Source organism: Prosopis cineraria, unplaced genomic scaffold (genome assembly GCF_029017545.1).
Source record: "Prosopis cineraria cultivar Desert tree isolate PC_DT_omini unplaced genomic scaffold, ASM2901754v1 PC12, whole genome shotgun sequence".
NCBI classification, from domain to species: Eukaryota; Viridiplantae; Streptophyta; class Magnoliopsida; order Fabales; family Fabaceae; genus Prosopis; species Prosopis cineraria.
Window position 1 is genome coordinate 43,987,475 of NW_026555343.1, and position 27,285 is coordinate 44,014,759.

A 27,285-nucleotide genomic window follows, 5' to 3' on the forward strand; every position below is an offset into this window, starting at 1 on the left:
GCTTTAAAGATATCTGCCAAAATGGGTATCATATTGAGACTGCAAATGAGAAAGATATTGAATATTACATATTACAGATTTTAGATTTGGAAAGAAATGTGTCTTAGAGAAATTATCCACGTTATCTTCTGGTTTGTACTGCACAACTATTAGTACAGTTGAAATAAATGCAATAGTCAATAAGAAGTTTACCAATCAAGATACATTTATTGTTTGGCATGACCGGTTAGGCCATCCTGATTCAACTATGATGCGAAGAATTATTGAAAATTCACATGGACATCCAATAAAGAATCAGAAGATTCTTCAATTTAACAATTTTTCATGTGCTGCTTATTCTCAAGGAAAATTAATTAAAAGACCTTCAATTGTAAAAGTGGAAATTGAATCTCTTACTTTTCTTGAATGTATCCAAGGGGATATATGTGGACCTATTCATCCACCATGTAGACTATGCAGATATTTTATAATTTTAATAGAAGCATCTACAAGATGGTTACATGTGTGTTTGTTATCAACACGTAATTTATCATTTGCTAGATTACTTGCCCAGATAATTCGATTAAGAGCACAGTTTCTAGATTTTGCAATTAAGACAATTCATCTTGATAATGCAAGTGAATTTTCACCATAAATTTTTGATGAATATTGTATATCAACTGGAATAACAGTTGAAAAATATGTTGCTCATGTCCACACTCAAAATAGTTTAGCAGAATCATTCATTAAACGCCTCCAATTAATAGCTAGACTAATGCTCTTAAGAATAAAACTTCCTATTTTTGCATGGGGACATGCGATTTTACATGCAGCAGCACTTGTGCACATCAGGCCAACAAGTTATCATAAATTTTCTCCGTTACAATTGGCTTTTGGTTGAGCCAAATATTTTCCATCTTAAAATTTTTGGATCTGCAGTGTTTGTTCCTATTGTTCCACCACAACACACAAAGATGGGACCTCAAAGAAGGTTGGGAATATATGTTGGTTTTGAATCTCTTTCTATAATCAAGTATCTAGAACCATTAACTGGAGATTTGTTCACGGCACGTGTTGACAATTACCATTTTAATGAAATAATTTTCCCAACATTAGGGAGAGAAAATAAGCAGTTGGAGAAAGAAATTACATGAAATGAATTATCATTATCTTATCTAGATCCTCATACAAAGCAATGTGAACTTGAAGTTAAAAGAATAATTCATCTGCAAAATCTTGCAAATCAATTATCAGATGCAATTACTGACCTTATAAGAATTACCAAATCTCATATTCCAGCTAAAAATGTTCCTATTAGAATTGATGTCCCAATAGGACAATTAGAATGTGCAAATGAATCTAAGCCACGTCTGAAACGTGGTAGACCAATTGGTTTCAAAGAGAAAATTCTTAAAAAGAAGAAAGAAACACAAAATAAAGATGGCATTGTAGAGGAGCTGGTACTTTGGAAGAGTACGGAGACATAACTAATCAAAATACCCTAGAAGAGGTCCAGGTACTTGAAGATAATGAAGAGATCTCAATAAGTTATGTCACTATAAGAAAAAGATGGAATCGGAAAAATATAGTCGTCGACGACATATTTTCATATAATGTTGTTATAGAAATAATAAATCAAAATGAGGATCTAGAACCAAAATTGGTTGAAGAATGTAAATATAGAAATGATTGGCCAAAATAGAAAGATGCAATTCAAGCAGAATTAAATTCACTTTCAAAATGTGAAGTTTTTGAACCTGTAGTCCAAATACCTAATGGTGTAAAGCCAGTTGGATATAGATGGGTATTTGTGTGAAAACGAAATGAAAAAAATAAAGTTGTTAGATATAAAGCACGACTAGTAGCATAAGGATTTTTTCAAAAACCTGGTATTAATTATAAAGAGACATATTCTCCTATGGTAGATGCAATCACGTTAAGATATCTAATTAGTTTGACAGTATATAGAAAACTTGATATGCGCCTAATGGATGTTGTTACAGCATATCTATATGGCTCTTTAGATACAGAAATTTACATGAAAATCCTTGAAGGATTCAAATTGCTAGAAGCATGTAAAGATTCTCAAGAAAAATATGCAATTCGTTTGCATAAATCTTTATATAGATTGAAACAATTTGGAAGGATGTGGTATGATCGTCTCAGTGAATATTTATTGAATGAAGGTTATAAAAATGATCCAATCTCTCCATGTGTTTTTATAAAGAAAAATGGGTTAGAGTTTGTTATAATTGCTGTCTATGTGGATGATTTAAATATAATTAGAACTCCTAAAGAGCTCCAAAAAGCAGTTGATTGTTTAAAGAAAGAATTGAAATGAAGGATCTAGGAAGAATAGAATTTTGCCTCGGTTTACAAATCGAGCACTTAGCAAATGAAATTTTTCTTCATCAATCAACTTACATTAAAAAAATATTAAATGATTTTACATGAACAAAGCACATCCATTAATTATTTCGATGGTTGTAAGATCTCTTGATCAGAAAAAAGATCCTTTTCACCCTTAAGAGGAAGATGAAGAACTTCTTAGTCTTGAAGTATCATATCTTAGTACTATTGGTGCACTGATGTATCTTGCTAATTCAACAAGACCCAATATTGCATTTGCTGTAAATTTATTAGCAAGATTTAGTTCTTCCCCAACAAAAAGGCATTGGAATGAAGTTAAACACCTATTTTGATATCCATGAGGGACAATTGATATGTGATTATTTTATTCTAATGAATTTGGATCACAACTTATTGGTAATGTAGATGTAGGATTTCGATCAGATCCACATAAAGGTAGATCACAAACTAGATATTTGTTTACTTATAGGGGTACAACAATATCTTGGCATTCAACAAAATAAACTTTAGCTGTTGCCTCATCAAATCATGCTGAAATAATTGCAATTCACAAAATAAGTAGAGAATGTGTTTGGCTAAAGTTAGTGATCCATCATATTCAAAAGATTTGTAGTTTATTGTTGGAAAAAAAGACTCCAACAATATTATTTGAAGATAACATGACATGCATAGCTCAATTGAAAGGAGGATATATCAAAGGAGATAAAACAAAACATATTTCTCCAAAAAAAAATTTTCATTCATGACCTTTGGAAGAGCGGTGATATGAATGTTCAGTAAATTCGCTCATGTGATAATCTTGCAAATTTGTTTACTAAGACACTACCAACTTCAACATTTGAAAAGTTAGTGTATGAAATTGGAATGCACAAGCTCAGAGACAAAGTGATGATGTCATCAAGAGGAATTGAGTGATATTGTTACCAAGGAAAGACTATGGGGAGTAAATATTATGTTATACTTTTTTCCCTTTCTAAGGTTTTGTCCCACTGGATTTTTTTAGAAAAGTTTTTTAATGAGACAACATTAGTAAATATTTAAAATATTGTGTACTTTCTTTCCTTCACTAGGTTTTTTTTCCTAGTAAGGTTTTAATGAGGCACAATATTTGTTATGGATATCAAAGGGAGAGTATTATAAATATTATGTTATGGATATTTATAACTCATAACGCTTTTTATTCCTTTATCCTTAATGTCCTCATGAATGGCATGGAAGGAATTTCTAGTCTTAATAGCTTATAACCTTCAAATGTTACATAATACACCATTATAGACCTCATTATATCCTTGTAATATTAAGGTAGGACTGAATGGTTAGATGCCTATAAATAAAAGTCATGTCCAAAGCATATGTACACTAAATAAGAATTCTCCTCCATTGTTTTCTCTCTATTTTTACATTATTTTATCCTTCTCTACTCTTCATATTAACTATATTTTACAATAGATGTATATTATTTTTTTTACAGGGAGAATTTCATTAAAAGTACTTAGATATGATATAATTTCAACTGAAGTTTAAAAAATTTTAAAATTTCATTGAGTTTAGAGGACTGAAATAAAAAAATTTTCTTAATTAAATAATTAAAATGTCTTTAATTTATAATTAATATTACTAAAATAACAAGTTAAGTTACGATTTATATAAATAACACTATTAGTATGGAGTTTATAAATAACATTACTAAAATAAACGTAACTTTTTATTATCATCATATTATTACTTATTAAAATCGTAGCTTAACTTATCATTCTACTAATATTGCTTATAAAAATTATAATTAGCTTAACTTATTATTATAGCAACGTTAATTTTAAAAATCATAACTTATTTTGTTATTTTACTAATGTTACTTATAAAAATTATAACTTGACTTGTTATTTTAGTTAATATTACTTGTAAAATCATAGCTTGTTTTTTACCATAATTTGACTTATTATTTTAGCAATAGTATTTGTAAAACTGTAAATTAATTTGTTATTTCAATAATATTAATTATAATTTAAGGACATTTTGGTTATTTAACTAAAAAATTTATTTCATTTCTATTCTTTAAACATACAGTAAAATTTCAAAATTTTTTAAATCTCAATTGAAATTATATCATATTCAAGAACTTTTTTAATGTGCGTGCATACCCCCTCCCTCACCCCGTAGCGAGGGCGCGGGATCGTCTCCTAAAAAACTTAACAAAAGTGTTAGTTCTTTTAACCAAATGTTGAGGTCATTTAGCCCTTTTGATCAATCTCATCTGTTTTGTTTTTCCCATCAAATGAAGACAATTAATAAAGGTTAACAGCAATGACAAGCATACTTTAATTGAACTTGTCTAAAATTGCTTTTATTTTCATTTTCATCCTAATAAATACCATAAATTTTAAAACACGAACATTCTTTATCTCCTAAAAAAATTGATAAGAAGCTTATATTTGAAATAAAACAATTAATGCTACACAAATTTTTGCAAAGTAATTTATACTCAGGACCACAAAATTCTTTTAGAAAACAACTTATAATATATGACAAACCAAATGTATCTAAAACCAAACTAATCGAAAATGGATCTTATGAAATTGAAAATATGTGAATTTCATAATTTTTTAAGAAATAGAGTGAAAATTTTATGTTTTATAAAAAAAACAACCATGTATGAAAAAGAACTAAGGCACATTTTTGCTTTTGAGTTATTATCTAAGAAGCACTCAATGTTTTAAACTATTTACCATAGCAATTTTATCTATAAAGTAATTAAAACATAACATATTTGCTCTTAACGTTAAATACTCCAAAATTGACCATTAAAAATGTTGATAGAGACATAAGTTTAACCAAAAATGTCACTTGTCATGCCAAATAGATTCAAGTTAAGATACATTGTTGCTTTTAAACTATTATCTAAGAAGTATTCACTATCCTAAATCATTTGCATGGTGGCAATTTTGTTTCTAAAGTAATTAAAATGTAGCAAAAATGCACCTTTAACTTGGATTTGGACCCACTTAGCATGACATGTGGCATTTTTTTAATCAAACTTAAGTCTCTCTCAGCATTTTAATCATCGAAGTTGGAGTATTTAATAGCAAGGGTAAATATCCTACATTTTAATTACTTTAAAGGTAAAGTTGATATGACAAATCATTTAAGAGATCAGGTGCTTTTTAGAGAATAGTTCATAGGTAAAAATGTATCTCAACACTATTGAGAAAGGGAGAATTTCATTAAAGATCCTTGGATATGACAAAATATCAATTAAGGCCTAAAAAATTCTAGAGTTTCACTGCAGGCTCGAAGGATTGAAGTGAAATTTTTTTAATTACATGACCAAAATGTCCCTTGAATTATAATTAACATTACTACAATAACAAGTTAAGTTATGATTTTTATAAGTAATATTATTAGAATAACAAATCAAGTTACATTAACAAGTCATATTATGGTTTTTACAACTAACGTAACTAAAAAATGAGTTAAGTGATAATTTTTTACAAATAACATTAGTAAAATAATAATTTAAGTTATAGTTTTTACAAGTAACATTGTTTCTAATAAGTCAAGCTAGTTATGATTTTTATGAGTAATATTATTAGAATAACTAGTCAAGCTACAATTTTTATAAGTAATATTATGATAATAACAAAAAGTTAAATTTATTCTAATAATGTTATTTATAAAAATTATAACTTGACTTATTATTTCAATAATGTTTGTTATAATTGAAGGGAATTTTAGTTATTTTAACCAAAAAAAAATTATTTCATTTTAGTCCTCTAGGCTTGCAGTGAAATTTTAAAATTTTTTAGACCTCAATTAAAATTAGATCACATCCAAAAGCCTTTAAGAAAATTCTCACAAATTAAAAATTGTTGAAGATTCAAATCTATTGAAGAATATCAAAGATACTTGGAAGATAATTGAAGCTAAATCTATATAAGAGATTCTTTCTTCATCTTCCAAGATCTTTAAGATGCATGGAAAATTGTTGAAGATTAGTGTAGAGGATTGTTGAAAATTGAAGACTCTTGAAGAATTTTGAAAGACATGTGAAAAAAAAATAATGATTTCTGAAAATTCAGAGATCTCGAAGAATATTGAAGAAACTTTGAAGGCAATTGAAGGTAAATGCACCAAATTTTCTTCCTTCATCTTCCAACGATCTTCAAGATTTTTGCAGTATCTTCGAGAAAAACTGAAGATTATCGAAGAATTTGAAGTAAACTGAAGAGTGTTGAAAATTCATAAGTATTAAAGATACATTGCAGATTATTGAAAAATATGTAATAAATTTGAAGCTAAATGGGGAAATATTTCTTTCACCCACTTCCAGTGTCTTCCAAAACCCTTTGGTACTTTTGAAGCAAGACTGATGCTCATAGTAGAAATTTTAATTCAACACCTAGGTCAGATTTCCAAATAAGAGTGTCAAATTTCTCTCAAAAATTTTCGCTTAGTTAGGCACAACCTCAGGTTGTCATTTTTTCCCTGGAAACTTAGGGCTGTTTAAAAAATACAGTAATTTTTATTTTTAAAAACAAAAATTAAAAAAAATTTGTTTGGTAAGCATTTTGAATCTATCTAATTTTGAAAGTTGTTCTTATTTTTAATTCTGAAAACACAATATTGAAACATTTTAAAACTGTTTTTATTTTTTATTTTTTCAAAATACATCACATTTGAAAATTAAAGTTATCTTGACTAATGATTATGATAAGCCACCACAATTAATTGTCAGTGATAATCACTATCAACAATTTTTTTTTTGATTTTAAAACTAATTTCAAATTAACACAACCAAATAGATTTTTTTTGTTTTGTTTTAAAAAACAATTTTAAAAACTATATTGCAAAATAAGTTTTTAAAAACAAAAAATAGAAGCAAATCCCAAATAAGTCCTCAATTCATGTCACCTAGGTCAAAATTCTGAACAAAAGTGTTAGATATTCCTAAAAATTTTCCCTTAACTTAGACACATCCTCAAGTTGCCATTTTTTATCCTGACAACTTAATGTTTTATTTAAAAATTCATGTCACCTATGCCAGATTTTCAAATAAAAGGGTCTGATTTTCTTGAAAACCATATTTTTCGTGTGCCGTCCTCTGTCTACTATATATCTCATGTTTTTCTTTCTTTTTCAGTATTAAAGGCATTTTAGCCTTTTCATTATTGAAATACATATTTTTACTTTAAGACCATGGTCGTCTAAAAAGGTCCAATTACAATGTAAGTCATTCTTTTCAATGTATTTGGACCAGTTTCCTTTTTGACCTTACCATAAATTGCCATTTTAATTTAAATTACAACATATCATATATTGCCATTTTAATTCATTGGAATTTCACGCAATTATAACTAACAAGTGCATGGTTCATCATTAAAGTCTATAAAACATCGTCTATCACACATCTTAATCTTTTGACCCTATTGCATATCTTAAAACTTCAAACTTTAATGTATTCTAATTTTCATTATGTCTATGTGGACTCTAGTTTAGTTAATGACTAAAGATATTGTAGTATCACACAAGTCGCATATATCCTTGGAAGGGTACCACCGAAGATTTGTTTGCCAGAACATTAGTACGAAGATCCTTGTCTCAAGTACCTGGATTTTATTCTTTTCCTACTAATCTCAGCCGCTTAGCACGCCCGCCTGGGAGCTTATGTTTTCGTGTTTTACTTATGTTTATAATTTCCTATGTTGCGCAAAATAATTTAAAATTAAGGGAAAAAATTGGAAAGAGAAAGTAGTGCATAAATGAAACATTTTACTTGGCTAGTGCACAAATGACCTAGTGCTCTGGGACCACCTAAATTTCTCCACGGATACACAGGAAGCAGGATCAATAGAAAGTTTAACTTGCTATGATTATTCTGTTGAAATATTTTCAACTCTTATCCTGCACAACTTCAACACTCAAAACAAGCACCCGAAATAAAATGTTTTTATTTGTCGCATACTCTAAATAACGAATGTAAGTTAAAATGAACAAGAACCAAACTACAAATATAATATGAACATAGAACCTGTAAACTATTACAAAATCAAATCGCCTAGTAAATTAATCAAACAAAAATAGTTTTCCTCTGACAAAAGTGCAAGGCAATGATTCGAATGAGCAAATTTAACCAGAATCTCACTTATTCTTGGGAGTTTTCAATGTTAAGGTGAAGCTTGCTCAACTAGAGTAGGCATGTACTCGTTATGCCGTCATTTTATGCTGGATTTGCCTGTGCACATGGATAAGAAACTCTACATAGGAGAAGCCCCCTGTGCTCTTGTCTTCTACCATATATGAGAAGAAAGACATTCCTGATCCATAGTAAATTTAGAGATCAGTTATATAACTAGAAAAATGAAATACATACTCAACAGTTTTCTCCTCCTATCTAAAGATTTCCTGTCTTGAACTTGTCCGGCAAAGCGACACAAGTACAGTATGTGGTTGTTTCCATTATCTATAAGCCTAGTTCTGATATAGACGGCAGAAAATACACAGCTCGATTGGGTACGCAGTAATATCAATCCTAACAAAGCAAAATCATGCGTCTTGGTTGTACAGAAGTAAATGCCAAACTTGGTACAAGATGAAGCAACTCTGAATAAACACGAGATTCTTAAAAATCAAACTGTCATTTTGTAACATTAATCATCAATTGAAGAATAGATAGATCAACTATAGGAGGCATACACATTATGCGAGGAATGTTTGAGTTGAAAATTAACTATAAAGCAGCACAAAAGTGTAAAACATTAGGAGCACATGTTATAGCGCTGGAGAGAAGTATCTCACTTCACGCACCTGATGTACCACGAAAAGTTCCTTCTCATGGGAACAAAACAACAAAGGGGGAGAGAGAAAGGAGGGGGAAAGGAGAAAGGGTAAAATATGAAGATAAATAATAAAAACCTAACATTAATCCTAGATAAGACAGGGAAACAAGATAAATACTATAGATCCTAGTCCAAACTACATTCATTCAAAAGATAATCTAAATAAATAGTAAATCTTAAGAATTTAAAAGAATGAAAAATCATTTCATTTCCATAGTTTTGATCAAGTTGTAACTCAATCCCTCAATTTTGACTTAATACAACTTATACTCTATAATTTTAACTGTTTAAAATACTGGATCACATATTTTAGAAACTTTTAATCTTTAAACATATTATAAAGATTTAAGATTATTTTTTACAATTTTATTTTCTAAAATATAAGGGCAGATATTTTAAACTATTAAAAGTATAGGAACTGAGTTACATTGAGTCAAAATTCAAAGACCAAGTTATAACCGAGTCAAAATTATAAGTACTAAGTTATGAGTCAAAGTTGAAAGATTAAGTAACAACAGAATTAAAACTATAAGGATCAAATAATTAATTTCTCCCTTAAAATAAAGATAACTGATAAAACATAAACCCAATCTAATCAGATGCTATGCTTTCTGATAGAGATGACGATTCACAGCATATTTACAAATAAATTCCCAGGACCAATAGCAGAATTTATGGTAAGGGAAATGGTGTAGAAAAGAGTAGCTCAGTGGATAAGAGAATTATCTTGAGGTTCTTGGCTATAGCAGAAAAGTAGTATGAGTAGGGATTAGGTGCAGCTAGGGGTGTGGACAATGTTTGTTGTTACTTTTTGGGTTTTAAATCCTCCATTTCGTCCAGAGAGGGGAGTTCAGTCTTTCGGTTAGTGTTGGAATAGGGCAACTTAGGCCCAAGAAGACTCAGCCCAAGAAGAATTAGGGTTGCAATACTATAGTCTGCCACCTAATGAATTGTACAGCATTTATTTATTATCTATCTGCATATCTCATACTTTATTAGAGAGGATTCTGATTGATTTGTAAATATTATGTTTTTGGTGAAAGGTTATATAAATATTATTGATATCATTCTGATTGTAGGGAGTAACCGAGACTGATGTGGTTAAACCTAGATAAATAGCCCCACTCATTAATGAGAAAAGTATCTTGCCCAATTTATTCAGTTAGTAGGAGTGTGTCTGCGAGGGTTCTGGCCTCTCAGAAGTCCAGTGTCATTGTGTTGTTTATTCCCATGTTCTTTTTTTGGGTCTCAAACTGAGTTATTATTGATGCATTTTGCTTTGGGTGTAAGAGGGGTCAGGGTTTTGGCTAGAATCAGATATTTCTCTTGTACTTCTGATTCATTTCTTATCAAATATAAATATCAAAACCCCGTTTAATCCCAGTAGGGGTCTTCCGTTTTCCATCAAAAAGACATATTTGGAGGACTAAGCAATAAAGACCATTGACTTCAAATAAACTGAAGCACTGACAAAAAGATTTCAGAACGGATTCATATTGTTGCATCTTCAGAATTCAATAGGAACATCTAATGCACTCACCTGATGGGTCTCCTTTTTTGCATAACTTTAACCTGCCAGAAGACCAAAAGCTTATTTAAAATTTACACTTCATTAAGTTTTCAGATCATAAGAAAGATTATTCAATCAAGATCTAGATTTGTTATACTAGGCAACGAAATAACCAGCTTACCGGAGGTAAGAACATCTCTGCCGCCGTATCTCATTTACCACTTCATTTAATTTCTTTGATAATGGATCATCAAACTGCTGTAACACAAACTGTTGAAAAAGAAAAAAATGGTTTGAATTCACTTCTACATTTTTCGAGCCAAAGACTCTACATAACCAGTTCCAAGCTAAAATGCACTGCAAGTATTTTGCATACAAGGTTTGACAATCACAATATATATTACCTAAAAAAAGCAGAGGAAGAAATTATGAACCTTTTTACAAGGAGAAAGGGAGTCATTTCATTGTTTCGATGATCATTTAATGCTGATTGAGTTCAATTCTCTCTCCTAAACATGGGATGAGCAAGGACTTTTGGAGTGACTAATATCATTCATATATAAAATGGGACTCTTGGCTCCTGAGAGAGGTAAATCTAACAGAGTATCTGAAGACTAGTGTTAAATGAAGGCTCAAATATCCTTCATCCTATCTAAAAGGCAAAATACTAGGTCACGTTTAGTTGCAGGAATACTGAGGGAAATGAATGGAATTTGGTAGGATTCCATCATTTTGACACATTTGGTTGCAAGCAAAGCCTTTCCAATAGAATCCTGATTACCATAAAATAATACTCTCCATTTCTCCCAAAAATTAATGGAACCACCATTCTTGACCCTCCTTTTTGATGCCATTCACTCATCCTCTTCCATTGTCCTCTATCATCATCATGCCTTATTGCCTTTTCCATCACCATCAACCTCCGTTCATGAGCCTTCTCTTTGACACCACCAGCCTTCTCCATTCTCCCTTCTCTGCCTCTTCCATTGACACCACCACCAACACCTCTTCCACCATCGTCCTTGTCAGGAAAGGTGGAATGGATCCAATCATCTCTATCTTTACCTTTCCTCTCCATCCTATCTTCTCTCGCTGTGAGTGTAGCCTTGTGATCATTGGCACCATGGCATCATCTGCCTGGTTTGCCTTCAACACCCAACTTAGAAATTAAATTGTCTGTTGTTGTTTGCTACAAAGGTTTCTCCTTCACTAGTGTCACCGTTCATGGAAGCTTCAGTTTGCTGATCTCTCAGATACTTGGTACCGTCAATGGTTCAATCCTGAATACCAGAGTAGGAATTTCATCAACTGTGGCAACACCAAACAGTCTCTGCAGAATATCCGAGCTCAGAGAGTCTCCAATATATATCAAACAATCATGACCATTTTCAAGAAGATATATTCCCTCGTTGCTGATATGCTCACTAGAAAGAGGAAGGAAGGAAGGAATAACAGATTCATAATCTTCCTGCAGGTCATGAAAAGTTAAGAGTTTATTTTAAACATCAACAAAAATCTCTCAGATGCTTGGTACCGCCAATGGCTCTGATTCAAGATTTTGCACCTGTTGTTTTGTTCACTTTAGGCTATCCTTCTTCATGGCTGTCAATGGCTATGATTCAGATTTGTGTCTTTGTTTTTTCTCGTCCTCTTCTGTGGAGTTGCAGTGATGGTGGTGTTGATGTTGGCAGCAATGGTTGGGGAAGGGGTGGCAAGACGGAGGGAGAAAGAAGGTAAAAGGAAGATGGGGAAGGGAAATATTTTGTCAAACGGCATTTTTAGTATTTTCCACTTTCATTTTTATTTAATTAAACATACAAATAAATTTGCTTTCAACATTCTTAATATCATAACAGATTCATGATAATCAAACACAATTTCATTATGTCCTATCCCATTCTATACCTTTAAAATTTCACTATGTTCTATCCCATTCTACTCCATTCCATTCCAACGTCATCATTTCCAACAGTTTATTAGGTCCTCAAGTCTTGTAACCCTAAGAATGTCATGCAGATCACATTACCCTATCTATAGTCCAAATCACACACAAATGCTTTTATAACTAGTCAAACAACATCAAATTATAAGATTTGGACCACAATTCAGAAGTTCCTTCCAACCTCAACCTGTTTACACTCTCAACCTTTTTCTTTTTTCACAGGTTATGAATAATGTTTTAAAATTAGTAGCTCCGTGAAGAGTCAATATTATAGCAATCATTCTCCAAAATAACACACTAATTAAGCAATTGATTCAAGCGTTTGGCTTACTTACAGCTATTTCGCAACCAATCCTAGAATTTGACAGATCACAAATCACAAGACAACTAGAAATGGGGAAAATCTAAAAGGATGAATTTGAAATTACCAGAGTAGGAATTTCATCAACTGTGGCAACACCAAACAGTCTCTGCAGAATATCCGAGCTCACAGAGTCTCCAATATATATCAAACAATCATGACCATTTTCAAGAAGATATATTCCCTCGTTGCTGATATGCTCACTAGAAAGAGGAAGGAAGGAAGGAATAACAGATTCATGATCCTCCTGCAGGTCATGAAAAGTTAAGAGTTCATTGTATTAGGTCAGAGTGACTTGTGATATAGGTGTAAAACAATATCATTCTACACAATTTAATAACTTTTCATGAGATAGATAAAATCCACTGATAAATTAGAAGCATTAGTTATTTATAGAGGGCGCTCATAATAATTAACATAAAATGTAATGAAATCAAATTTCAGTTTCATTTTCAAAATGTGACATGTTATCAAGTTTTAATCAAGCACGTATTAGTGTGCACTTGAGCTAATATTTCTCACATGAAATGAAATCTATATCTTCTCATGCATTTTCAAATGTTATGAAAGAGTTTACCTTAGAGTCAAGATCATGGATTGCCACCATCCTGGGGTACACAAGCGGTATTGCCAATGGAGCAGAGAGAGAGGATACATAATTTATCCAGAATGATCGTTCATCAATTTTCCCCTCATTTCGCAACCCAACACTCTTACTTAATGCTGATAGAACGAAAAAAAAATTTTCATTTGTGTTGGCCACGAAGAAGGGGAAAAAAAAATCATATTATCAACATTCTGAATGACTAATGAGACAGAATGATTATCACAAAACAGGACTAGAATATGTAAAAAAGTCAAATAACCATTTTGAAAAGGAAAAAGGTGGAAATCTATTCACACACATAAAATAAAAATAAGCAGGAAAAACATTTTGGCATGCAAGGAAAATGAAGAAAAGATTATGACTAAAAAATGGTGAGTTCAACATGCAAGGAAAAACCATGATAGATATTGAATATCACTAGCTGCATAGAAATTGTCAACAAACAAAAGTATGCTACCAGAGAGTTGTAGAAAGCCCACACATACCAAGTGTGTACAGGGGTAGAAGCTTTAGTGCCTCTGGAAGAATAAGTTGCCCAGATGATGAGACAGTGGCACAAAATTTACGATATGAAAATAGTGCATTGATGCATAGATTTGTCACTTGTTCTCGGACTAGCAGGAGTGGCTTTGAAGCAATTTCACTTGCAGCTATAAAAGAAAAATGATGATAAGTCTTGAGGTTCTCTTACTTTAGTTGTACTAGCAACCACATGTTCTGAAGGAACTGGGATGATAACACCAAGGAACCACTTAACAACACAAAAGACAATAAAATATAAATGCGAAAAGACAATAATAGGTACCTGTACTTAGATTGCTTTTTTGCTTTTAGTCCCTGTAATTTTATTTCATTGTTTCCAATCCTTATAATTTGATCAATTGCAATGTTAACTCCTATGTTTTTTAAAAAAATGTGCATAAAGACCACGAGGTGGCACTAATGAAGACAATTTCACTGTAACTCAGATAACATCTTTGCTAATTGCTATCATGGTAAAAATATGCTGATGACATGAAATAAATTGACTAGGTATGATTAAAAATAAAAGGTTGATAAGATCCAAGATGGGTAGAGAGAAAAAAGGAAGATACATCTCTATTAACATATGAAATCAAAATTTAACTTCATAATATTAATAAGAAAATATAGAATTGACAGAAGAAAATAAACAGAATAAATATATCAAGATGATATAGAACAAGATTCTTGTTCTACACATTCCACAATAGCCACGCTTAGAAGAATTTCCAAAAAGCCAAATGTCTGTGGTATTCATAATATGCCTGTTTCTAAGTTGCTAAGCATATTTTATAATGCTAAATACGATATAAAATAATGAATAAAATCTAGATAACTAGATAATTAAATAAAACTGAGTAAAATCTCCTAGAATCTATATCTACATAAAAAACTGAATAAAATCTAAGAACTAAATATCTAAATGAAATCTAAATAACTAAATATCTAAATAAAATATAGGTAACTAAATATCTAAATAAAATCTAAACAATATTATTAAATATAAAATATCTAGATAAAAAAATAATATTTATTCCTAAAATATCCCTAACTTCTCAAATTATCCATTATACCACCATTATCCACACTCTATCAAAGATAAATGGGAAAACGATTTTTTTTTTTTTAATTACTTGGCTTGAACTGAATGTGGGAGACGAAGACAAAGTTAAGTACTCGTTAGCAAAAGGGTTAATAGAGTTAAATACATGCAAGCAAAATTAACTTTGTTGGTGCCAGCTAATGTCCTTTTGCATATTTTTAAAACTAGGGACTAATGTGGCAGACGGGTCAAACTAAAAGGATTGAGAACAACGAAATAAAACTATTAAGAACTATAAACATAACACAATCAAAGTATAGGGACCTATTGTTGTATTTTCCCAATATAAACATACAGCTGTCCAAGTAAAATATTTGATATGGTTAGCAGCTCATGCGAATTAAAGAGATAAACAATGACATTGCACAGAGAGACATGGCATACCTTGCTTCAAGAAACAACAAAATTGAGTGTCTAAATCTGCTGCGCGGAATAGATTGCTCAGCATGCTAGTTACAGGCAGAGATAAGGTTACAACACGTATTCTTCTTTGGCCATACAAAGTTGTGTAAAGAAGAGCGCACTGAGTGATTAAAAACAATAAAATAATTAGAAAAGTAGAAACAAAAACCATTTGTTTAAAGCAAACTAACAGTTTCTGTTAATAATCGAAGGCGATCTGAACATCATAAATACTTGGAATTAAGCAGTAAAATAGTTTAATACCTGAAAAGCACATTCTGATCCATCCTGCAACTTATCATCATGTTTCAGGGTCACCATAAAAGTCTTGTCACAGTCAATCTGTAGAACAGAAATGTGATAAAACACAAATGAACAATAAAATAACCACAGGAACTAAATCAAAACTACTGACTGATATAATTAGAGAAGAAATTGATGTATCCAACATAATATTTGTAAATTGATGTAACCATAGGAACTAAAACATGCTAAAGTAGCTGCCAAATGAAAGGGGAAAAAAGATGTCATCAGAAAGAAATATAATGTCAATTGAGGAGACTAAATGGAATTCTCATGTATGCAGTTCTAATTTACAAGAATTCAAGCATATACCTTTCTTCAAGGAATAAAAGAGGAAAAAAACCAAAAAAGGAAATAATCTTTACATCTAATATAGTAAAATCCCATAATACAAGGGATACAAATAAAGACCAAATAAATCACGGGATATGATGCATATTTTGCACATACAAAATAGTATTTAACATAAATTAACTCCAAAAGTTAAACAGTGAGACAGCCAATTGATAGATGGTATGGTGGAGGCCTCAAAATTGCAATCGCCACAATATCATTCATTTCCTTGCAATTTCATAAGCTGCTCCCCTATTTATACAGATGGGTCCAGCTGATTCCCTGGATACCCTTTAACCTAATATGTGATAAATACCTTAAATACCCCTAATTCCCACATAACACCAATATTTTTCAGTGTTAGTTAAGCTAAATGCGCATTTCTCAACACATCAGGTGATGGAAATAAGACACAAGGCCCTTTGCAAGCATCAAGTCCAGAGTAGATACAAGGAATATTAATTTTAAAACTAAAAACCATAAATCACCAATTAGGAATATTTGGATTCATTTCACAAACATGACGAAAACTTTTAACATCACTGGAATTGGACTTTCAAGGTCAGATTGAATGAAGACACCCCACACCACCAGAACCTTCAAAGTGGGAAATCAGCACCTTAGATCCGCAACAGGTTTCTTCTTGTTCAAAGTAATAATCTGATATCCCACAATATTTATTAAATGAAAAATCACTGATTTCACCTACCCAATATAAAGTTCCCTTTTTTTTTTTTTGGTCAGCCTTATTGCTCAACATAAAGGGGTCACAATTAACTCAAGCAATGACAGATCAGAGTTCAAAATCTGCACTGACAGTTTTCACTAGTAAGGATTGTAATTAGGAGTTTAAAGAAAAGTTTTCATGGTGTCTGAACTACTCTCTCGTCAGCCGTATATAATAATTGCCTATACTGCCGATAAACCTCAATATTCTGTCAGTGCAGATATATCCATAAGCACAAGGATATTTTCAAATTTGTGTATATTGACAAACATGCATATAATTAACTATATAAGCATCTAGAAAAGGATACAAACCCCAGCTAGGTCAACATCAGTTGGAATGCGTTTACAAAAATTGCCATAGTATTCCTGTACTTGGATACCCTGTCAAATGTAAAGAGAAATTGTAGATTCAATTCAAGTCGCTGAGAAGGTAGTAAGACTAGTAAGATGCTTACAGATTACCTGGCTACATCTTACACGCATTACAGCCTCAAAACCTTGTGGCCTAGTGATATTCCATCTAAGATCATTGTAAAGCTTGGCAGGATCAGAAAAAGCTGAGAATGGATAATAGTAATAGACCTGGAAAAGGGTGAGAAGTTCATGATATGAAATCTGAACCAGAACATTTAATGATAAAATTCTACAACATATAGGAAGTGCTGGAAATCACAAGATAATATTAAATATTTTAATATTTGATAACTATGATTTAATACTTAATATTTAACATGCAGTACTTTATTATATTATTATCTATTAGGTATTTTATCTATCTTTTTATCATCTTATCTTCCAGAGTTATTAGATATATTTAACCTAGATTTACTAGGGCTAGAGGGCAGGGTTGTTGCCTCAGAAACTCTATATGTACTCTGATTCAGAATAAAATTAAATTATAACAGGCTGAGATAATTTAAAACCTCAAATTCATCAGGAAGCGTTCTCTGTATCTAAAGTGTCAACCTCATAGGTGAGTGTAATTAACTGAAAGGCAAAAAATAATAATTTCCTTCTCACATGATATCTAAATAAATTGCTATCACATAAAATGATAAAAAAATATATATTACAAGCTAAAAAAACAAAGAAAGAAGCAAACAACTAACTCCTGCTGTTATATACTTAGTTAATTCTTTCTTTGGATGCAATAACTGCTTGCATCAGAACATTCTTTTCCGTTCCTATCAAGCCCCACTCCCCGCAGTCACATTTTTTTGAAGCATCATTTTTCTACACATTTCATCTCTCCGCAAGAAAAACAAAATGGGAAAATGAGTGCTTACATGTGAGGAAGCTTATCATAGTATAGGACCGCATGCATAAAGCAAACTTGAAGAATGGATCCTACTCACACTTGAGCATCGCCAGCTTCTCAAGACATGTTTTATGTTGTAGTAAAACAAATGATGATGACGATGAAACTACCGTGATGATGACAACAATAGCGACACTAACTCATGCTTCAACTGTCACCACAAAGATCTGATCTATTTTACATTAAAATAATATTTGTGGGAACATCCTTGTTTTAATTGTAAATATGCTCTAAGATAGGATTAGTGACTAGGATATGAGTGTATATCATTTATAAGCATTCATTAGACTTTATCTTCTTTTTTCCATCTATCTATATATATTTGGGTGTAATGTGAGATTCAAATCAATGAAAAATATTTTCTCTCACACAATATTTCCCCCTTCATGCAACAAGCAATGATGTCAACAGGTTCATTGTGATACTCTAAACTTTCTCCCTATATTTACTCCCTATATATATATAGGGATGAATACACTCAATAAGAAGATAGAATCATCAGAATACTCCTCTTTTACACTCTCTTATCCTCCCTAGACGCCCCCTAATTCCACAAATATGAATGTTAGCAAGTAATATATCTGTTACCTTGTGTATGTAAAAGGCAACAGGAGTCTTGTGTAGCGTCAGAATTCTGCTGTAATGCAAATCTGAAGTTTCATGTTCTCTCTCTTCTGATCTCCCTGTCTTCTAACTATCTATCTATTACCCTTCTTATCTTCTATTTCATGTTTCTACATTCTTCTTCATAACAGTGGCATCACAGCTATCAGTCAACCAGCCAAGAATGACATATTTGAAGAAGCAAAACATTGTCAAGAATTGAGCAAAAGCTGTCAGACATTCAAGAATAGGCAGTAGGGATGTCATGACAAATTACCCAGCCCATGAGGTCAATGGAATCAACAGGAAAAGGTGTTAGGCTTTCAAGAACAGCAAAGGAGCTTCCAAAATCTTATCAAAGTGTTCTTGGCTGGATTACAAGGAGGTATACACAACAGCAAGCAAAGGATGATTTGGATCAGGACATGAAGATCCAATGCAAGATTTGATGCAAAGTAAGGTGTCTGAAAACCAAATGAATGATTGTTTTACAACTGGATTGAAGGAAGATATAACTGGAAAGGTAAGACTATTCAGTCAAAGAACATGGTTGGACACTGAAAATTGCAAAGCTCCAAGACATTCAATGCTAGGTTCTTGGCAGGATCAGCCTCAAAACCAACTAGAAATGCCTCAATTTGCAAGACATTCAATGCTGAAACTGTGAACACTAATCAGAAAGAAGGCCAGGCTAGTAACAAAGATGGAATTGAAAAGGCACAATGTGTAGCAAAAGAGGAAATTATAGAAGAACCTAAGATAAAGGAAGCATTACAACAAATTGCAACAGTTGAGAAGGCAAGGTCGATAGTAGTTGATGGAACTGGCCAAAGGGATTTGCAAGGGGCTTAAAGGAAGGTTGCAAATAAGGGAACTGAATACAGATTCCTTACATAAGTGTGTCAAGGCTACTGAAATAAAAGGGCTAGCAAAAGGGTATGAAAAAGGAGATTCACTGAACTTCACATTCCGCTTTGGCACAAAGGGAAGTTGGTTGAAATGTTGCTTGAGTCCAGTCCTAGGATTTTTTTTCCCCTAACAAAAGTAGTCTAATGTCCCGGTACTTGACATTTGAGGGCAAGTGTATTGCGATTAGGATAGAGTTGAGGAAGAGAGAAGGAAGGAGTCAAAACACAGAAGAGTAAAGTGAATAGTCTGATCATTACTTCCATTGATAAAGAGTTTACATTCATGTTAAGAAATACAGCTCAGCAATAGTCAGACTACGTCAAACTAGTTGCAGCCGTTAAACTGATCACATGGACCCAACTCATTAAGCCAAACGTATTCCCTAATAAGGGTCTTCTGAGGGAGGGAATATTGATATGTTAGTTAATAATGTGACTTGAAAAAAGTCAGTCAGTCAGTTATATGGTCATAATTCTGGTGAAATGCAAAATCTGAAGTTTCATGTTCTCTCTCCTAATCTCTTCCTGTCTTTCTACCTACCTAACTCCCTTCTTCTCTTCTATTTTCTCCTCCCCACCTTCTCCACAACACAATCATACAGAAACAAAAGCCAGAAATATAATGTATACCTGTCCGCCAGTAGTTCTTGGAATGACAGATATGGAAGCAATGTCTACGTAAGTCTGGGTAGTGAGAAATACATCAACACAGACCTTCAGCATGAAAAACAATTACAATTAGCACACCCTCATGATGCTTATCATTAAATACTCACAACAAAAACCAATCCATAATCCCAACCAGATTAAAAGAAAAAAAGGAATCTCAGATCACCTGATATTCAGCAAATTCAATTGCCAGTTCCTTGAATGCTTTGTCGGCTGGTTGAAGCAATTTATGAGCCTCCTAATGTTCAACAAGATCAACATGCGAGAGAGATTAATAAAACCAGTCACAAGCCATCATTCAATAGCTTAAACTTTTGGGTTAAATGCTCCTTGATGTAGTGCAAGGGCCTTTATGACCAAGTGAGCTTTTGGCATGTTTTCACAGACAAGCAATCTGATACTTGCTGGCCCCTTTCTCCTAATTAACAGTGAAATTGAGCATAAGGAATGGCGGACCCATTTTGTTCAAACTTCAAAGCCCAAAGGGTTTTCATGTGAAGACGCAAGTTAGATGTTAATAAAATCAATTATAGCCTTCAATTACTAGTGTAGGCTTTTGGGTGAAAGCAGTACTTGACATGTCAGGGACCATTATACCTTTGGTCATTCATTCACTAGGGAGAAGTTAACAGACACAATTAAAAAATACTAAGCTAACTCTAACAGTCATTATTTTAACAAAAGACAATAAGCTGATAAGTTGTGAAATTTAAAATAAAATTATTTTATTCTTAATTAAAATAATTCTAATCTCATTTAAAATCATGTCTTCTGTGTCTTTAATTCCTAATTCACTAATAGTTAATAATGACTTACCTAACCCTTGTAAGAACGATGGGCTTTGGGGGGAAGCATACACTAAGAGCAGTAGACAAGGCTTAAAGGGGTTTGTATGGCTTATAAGACTTGTTACCTAACTGATGTAAGAAAGATGGGCTTTGAGAGGAAGGTATACATTAAGAGGGGTGTAGACCAGGCCTTAAAGGGGTTGTAACTTACAAGACCTATGCTACACGAAAGAAGGGCCAGGCCTGATATGTAGAGGTTACTGACCTGGAGGGAGAAAGGGGGAATGGGCAAAAATAGAAGGTTACTACCTTGTAAGGTAGTAAAAGCACATTAGAAAGGGTATTAGGAAAATTAAGCTGCCAGAAGAGGGGTAGTGAAGGTGTACGAGAGGAGAGCACCTGGGCTCTTGGGCACCAGACATAGGGTGGGGATTGTCATCACCTCCATTATAATAGTCCCCATCTCACTCATGGAGGAAGACAGTCAAACCTTACTGAAAGAAAGTATTAGGGTTTCATCTCTTCTCCACTTCCATCTCATGTTGCTGGTTGAGATTTTCTTTGTTCTATGGATACAAACTTGATCATCAGCGTTAGTTTTAATGGCATCAGCATTACAACATTAGCTTTACACCTGAACACCTAATTAATCATGCTCAAGTCTACAAGAATACAACAACAACAACAAGCCTTTATGCCATAAAATTTTATAGACATTGCCATTAAGGATAAAACAAGCCAAATTCAAAATGATACCTTTTCCCCTGCAGAGGTATTTGTTCTACCCTCAGCCTCCCTAGAGGAGAGGGCACCAATGCCTAGTGATGGCAAGACTGAAAACAACAGAATACAATCATGAGGAACATTGAATGAATGCACTGATGAATCAAACAATAAAAACGATGATAACCTACATATCTTCCAAATCCAACTCTCAAGTAACAAATCTTATGACAGGCTCTGTTAAGAGTTAGGTTCTGGTAACCATCAACATATATTCTCTGGTTGAGGGGAGTGTTGGAGGACCTCAAGCCTGATACCAGGCCCATTATTAGCTGTTGATTTTTTTTTTTTCTGTTTTATTTCTATTAGATTACGCTGATTTCTTGTTCATTTGTTGTCAGTGAGTAGCTGGGTCTGTGGCTACCATCTATTTGTATATTGCTGTTCTTTCTCTTTTGAATTACATAGAGGATCTGAAAATTTCACTCCCAAAACAATTATCAATTATCAAAAAAATGAAGAAATGCAAAAGCTACCAAGCTCACCTGACTGAAATACCAACAACTTTCCTCCAGTTCCCTTCATTGCCAAGAAAGCTGCCTAAATTAAGACAACTATGGTATAAGCATCAATTTCTTACTTCTACGTGCATACACTTTTGCCTTGACATTGTTAAATTGTAAATCCAAAGGCAAAAAGCAAACAAGATGAACGTAAACACAGCTGTATAGCATAACCAAACCCTCCAATCGCCTTGCATATCAAATGAAAGAAAACCTCATTATACACTGGATTACTGCTACCTAAAGCATTGCTCAAGTCATCCAAGTTAAATAATTCTATGGACAGGAAAACCTCATCATCTACATTGTCCTTACTTATGACCATTGTTTAAATAACCTATTTGATGATTACAAAAACTAATCAAAATTTCTTATCTAATAAATAATGCTTAACAAAACTCAACTTCTTTAGAGACATAGTATGAATGGCAATTCTTTTACCAGTCTTATAGCTCAGGTGCTAAAAATAACAACTAATGAGGTGTTCACTAGATGAACAAAATACAACAAACAGTATCATGCTTATTATACTTAAACTGCTTAAAAAGAAGCTTTGTTCTTCCACCCAAAAAGTATATTTACCACATCATGCTTGCACGGATGCCTATGTTAGATCAAGAAAAAGGAGAGAAAACATAAAAAAAGAAAAAGAAAAATACAAAAAACCGTGACATCTATCTACCAGAGCATCCAACGGCCAATTAATTATGCAATAATGTTGCAAAAGTCAGTGACAGGTCTTATACATCTGCATGAACAAAATGAAAAGCAATTGCTTCAAACAAGATGCCATACCTTGATTGCAGCACCAAAGGCTGATTCAGAGGTCATATTATTATGAAACATGGTAGGAATGCTTTCCAGAAGTAATTCTAAGTGTTGGCGGCACTAACACCAGGAAAGAAAACTAATTTAGAAACGTAAAAGGAATATGGCTAAACCATGAATAAGAAATATAAGATATTAAACATCAATTCGTCTAATAAGCTTCTACCAAAATAGGTTGAAACTCACCTCAGCTAGTGGAACAATAACATCAGTTTCCAAAGGGGTATAAACATCTTGTACATCAGGAACAATGAGCATCAATGGCTACAGACACGACAAAATTAAAAATCAACGAGACTCAAACTAATTAGAACATATAAAGTTAACTAATTATCAAAGAGCAGATTTGATAACCCACAATTCATTAGATAAATTCAATGCTCAAAATAATAAATATTGAATGTAAACAAGTAAAACAGAAAACAAATTTGTCCTGTACTATGAAATACAAAACAAATAAAATTGAAACCAACAATGCATATTTAACTCTATGCATTCAATTCCTTCGCACAACTTAATTGCAGTAAACAGAAACCCATTCTTATTCACTGCTTGCTTAAAATTCAAATTCATTCATAAAACAACATTGGCCTTCATTACATTCTTTTAAGACCATTTGTGAAACTTAACTGATTAATTTTTAGGGATAACGCTCACTCTTATGCCATAATCAATAGATGCATTAGAATTAAATAAATCATGTATCCTAAGCTCTCTGAAATCCCATAATAATAGGGGAATTAACAATAAAGAATAAATCTACCCTAACAATCTAAATAACAGTAATAATAAGACTATATAAAAACCAAACATATTCCAACACTAACATTACAAGTAACCTACCCATGTTTTTGACCAAATCATAGACTTATCCACCATATATAGATATGTAATAATTATATACAATTAGTCAACCAAACTATTCCATACAGGCCATCTCATTTTGAAAATGATTGTATCTACCACCAAGATATGGTAGCACTGGAAAGGATAAACAAACAATAGCACCTTCCTGACCATAAATATTGAACGCAGACCCAATGTAAGGTAATACGAAGGGATTTTGTACTGAATGATTAATCCCTATTTGATAAACCAAGTAAACCATAAATCTCTTTGGAGCTCTAGATGCCTACATTAACAAATAAAAATTATGAAATTAATTAGTGGCAAAGAGAACCAAAGAGGCTTGTACACCCATATAATGATGGAAAAGTTTGAACACAGGATAATGCAGAAAAATGCAATAGTCAGACAAGATCAATTGTAATTGATCACTATTAGCTCTTCACCTTCATCTTGACATAGTTTGTAGATATTCTCTCGAAAAAGCATAGTATTGAACTGAATTGATACATCAACTTCCAAATTAAAAATCCAATAGAAAATTAAGCAATCGCAAAATGTACATATTATTTGAGTTTTTACCTGCTGCAAAGCACGTTTCAGGTTGTAAAAGTGGATTGTAGAGTCAAATGTTGCAACTCCCACCATTGTTCGCGGACCTTCCTGAATCAACAAAAGAAAATGATAGTTAAGAAATGTACCTCTCTTTCAAATGCGTGTGTAATGTAAATGAAACATAATAAGAAGAAATCCCTAAAGCCTCCTAAGTAAAACATCAAACAGATTCCAGACGACCACGATAAACTAGAAGCAACTAAATCCGTTTGTTTGGTACTAGATTTGCATGTGAAAAACAAAATATAAGGTTCTTTCTTTTTCTTTTGAGGTTTTATTAAAAAGAGAAAGGAGTACCCAAAATGGAGGGTAAGAAAACCTGAATCAAATAAAACAAGTATAATCAGGAAAAAAAAAATTAATCCCTAAATGAGCAAATCACTAAACAAAAGTTCAGTCTCACAGCACGTCAGGAATAACTGATTCTCTTGAAATACTGTGTGCAGGCAACATAGCAAAGCATAAATACAATCATGTTCCACAAAAACTTCAAAAGCAAGATAATGTCCTTGTTACCAAAAACGAATTTGTGTATGCCTCTCCAACCAGACAAACCATAAAATCTCATAACCATGCCTAGCCCCAAAAAACCCTTATCGTCCTTGTTACCAAACCCTTTAAAATTGACAGAGGCTAAGATAGTATCGGACGCCTAAGTCACAAATTGAGTAGAATGGAATGTTTTATTAAGTATTAAAGCGGGTTAATTCTTTCATCACAATAGCCAGCTTTTTCAAAAGGCTTCTCTATCTCACTTCACCCATCAATTAGTATTGAAGCTAATGGTCGGTCAACTTTTTTGAAAAGGGCTACCTATGGAGGGTTGAGCATTTCAATCAATGAGAAAATCAAGTAAAGTGTTGCAAAGTATAACCGCCATAATGTAGGCTCTACAAGGTGGGGCCAATTGAAGGAGACTATGATAATGTGGGATGCCCAAGTCTCACACTAAGTAGTATGGGATGCTATGGTGTATTTTAGTGGTTCTTCCACCTCAATAACAAGCCTTTGGAATCCCACTTAAGTATTTGCTATCATGACAAGAATACAAGCTTCCCAAGTCTCCCATAATTTGTTCATCTTGATCAGAAATAGATTTATTGGGTCACAAAACATCTTGATTGTGCTTATCCAAAGGAAATGTTGTAAGCAAATCAATGATCCAATTCAGATTTTTCTTTCTTTTTCTCGATTAACATAAATAATGAAGCAGGGGCATCAAAGCCCGGACTGGGATGAAGAAGACTAGTCAACCAGATAATGGCAAGTTTGCATTCTAATCCTGCAAACTAACATTTGTAAGAATAACATAAACGCATGACACATAGCTAGGGCATAAATTTCCCTGCGGTGACTGATTTTTGGGGTTTATACAATCTATAGAACAGTGATAAGAGAGCCACTGCTTACCGATATAGAAACTCAAAGCCTACTAGAAAATGGAAAATGCAAAGCAAACATTGAAACCCTAAGGTTTTCCACCCTTAGCATATCAAGAACAAAATTAACCAAGCTGAAATGGTGGCTTGAACAAGCTTTTGAATCACATGTTAACTAATTATTAAACCATGGTTAGATTGAACAACATACACACAGCCACATATGATCACTTAAAATTGAAGAAAAATATAGAACGTATCTGAATTCTTCATATTTCAAATGAATAGACACAACATATATATACATAGATCATGGTCACAAATCAGTCACTACAGTCCCATGCGACAAGGCAGTAAAGCTACAAAAGACACAGTAGGAAAAAACACAATCCGGGAACTGTCTGAGAATCTAGAGAAATTATTATAAATTATAAATATCTTGATTTATTGCAAATAGGAGAAATATTCAGTTAAAAAGTAACAAGAACCTGAATCCACTCAAATAAATAAAAATCATCAAGTATCAGATAAAATATATCAGCGCACATGACTCACAGGAAGATCAGTGATGACTTGACCGATTGCACTGCAAGCAGCAGCTGTTGCACCAGTTTGCACAGCATTCATGGATACATCAATGAGGAAAAAATACACAGCTGGCATTGGCTCACGAACCTACAAAGAAATGGGAAGAATCATATGCCACTCATCATAGACACCTTTTCTCCAAAACATCACATGGCTCTGGTTGTACCATGTCTCAGTTCCATTCAAACATATAACATGGTTTCTTGTTTACACTTATTTAATTAAAAGAAAACAAGAAATAAACTAATTTCTACATCTAAAGGTTTTATGCAGAATGCAGTATTTGTGAAGAGCCAACAACAATAATACAATATTCAATAAAAGAAAAATGTTTATTGAGAAGGAAGCCGTCCTCTGCTTCTTGGGAGGCGTCGATCTGTGAGTTTTTCTTGTTAATGGTTTTTTTTATTCATTTATTTATTTAGTACTGTGTTTTCTGATTTATTTTCCATTTTTAAATCACT

At 32.6% G+C, this 27,285-nt stretch overlaps 1 protein-coding gene across 2 annotated transcripts in view; it reads right to left on the reverse strand.

The window, feature by feature from the left end:
* Positions 1 to 8,272: 8,272 nt before the first annotated feature.
* Positions 8,273 to 27,285, reverse strand: part of LOC129288581 (protein transport protein SEC24 B-like) — a 29,254-nt gene continuing 10,241 nt past the window's right edge. The window contains exons 7-24 of one of the 2 annotated variants that reach the window (XM_054925225.1): positions 26,789 to 26,908; positions 24,822 to 24,902; positions 23,580 to 23,657; positions 23,361 to 23,453; positions 22,548 to 22,602; positions 22,036 to 22,112; positions 20,658 to 20,729; positions 20,453 to 20,536; positions 17,456 to 17,575; positions 17,306 to 17,374; positions 15,893 to 15,970; positions 15,611 to 15,749; positions 14,088 to 14,252; positions 13,573 to 13,718; positions 13,063 to 13,242; positions 10,874 to 10,962; positions 10,723 to 10,754; positions 8,273 to 8,660 (exon numbers count right to left, since the gene is read on the reverse strand). In XM_054925225.1, the coding sequence (XP_054781200.1) occupies positions 8,551 to 8,660; positions 10,723 to 10,754; positions 10,874 to 10,962; positions 13,063 to 13,242; positions 13,573 to 13,718; positions 14,088 to 14,252; positions 15,611 to 15,749; positions 15,893 to 15,970; positions 17,306 to 17,374; positions 17,456 to 17,575; positions 20,453 to 20,536; positions 20,658 to 20,729; positions 22,036 to 22,112; positions 22,548 to 22,602; positions 23,361 to 23,453; positions 23,580 to 23,657; positions 24,822 to 24,902; positions 26,789 to 26,908 (1,788 nt within the window). In that variant the 3' untranslated portion in view covers positions 8,273 to 8,550. The remainder of the gene's footprint in view (positions 8,661 to 10,722; positions 10,755 to 10,873; positions 10,963 to 13,062; positions 13,243 to 13,572; positions 13,719 to 14,087; positions 14,253 to 15,610; positions 15,750 to 15,892; positions 15,971 to 17,305; positions 17,375 to 17,455; positions 17,576 to 20,452; positions 20,537 to 20,657; positions 20,730 to 22,035; positions 22,113 to 22,547; positions 22,603 to 23,360; positions 23,454 to 23,579; positions 23,658 to 24,821; positions 24,903 to 26,788; positions 26,909 to 27,285) is intronic. The other variant, XM_054925226.1, reaches the window with a different exon arrangement.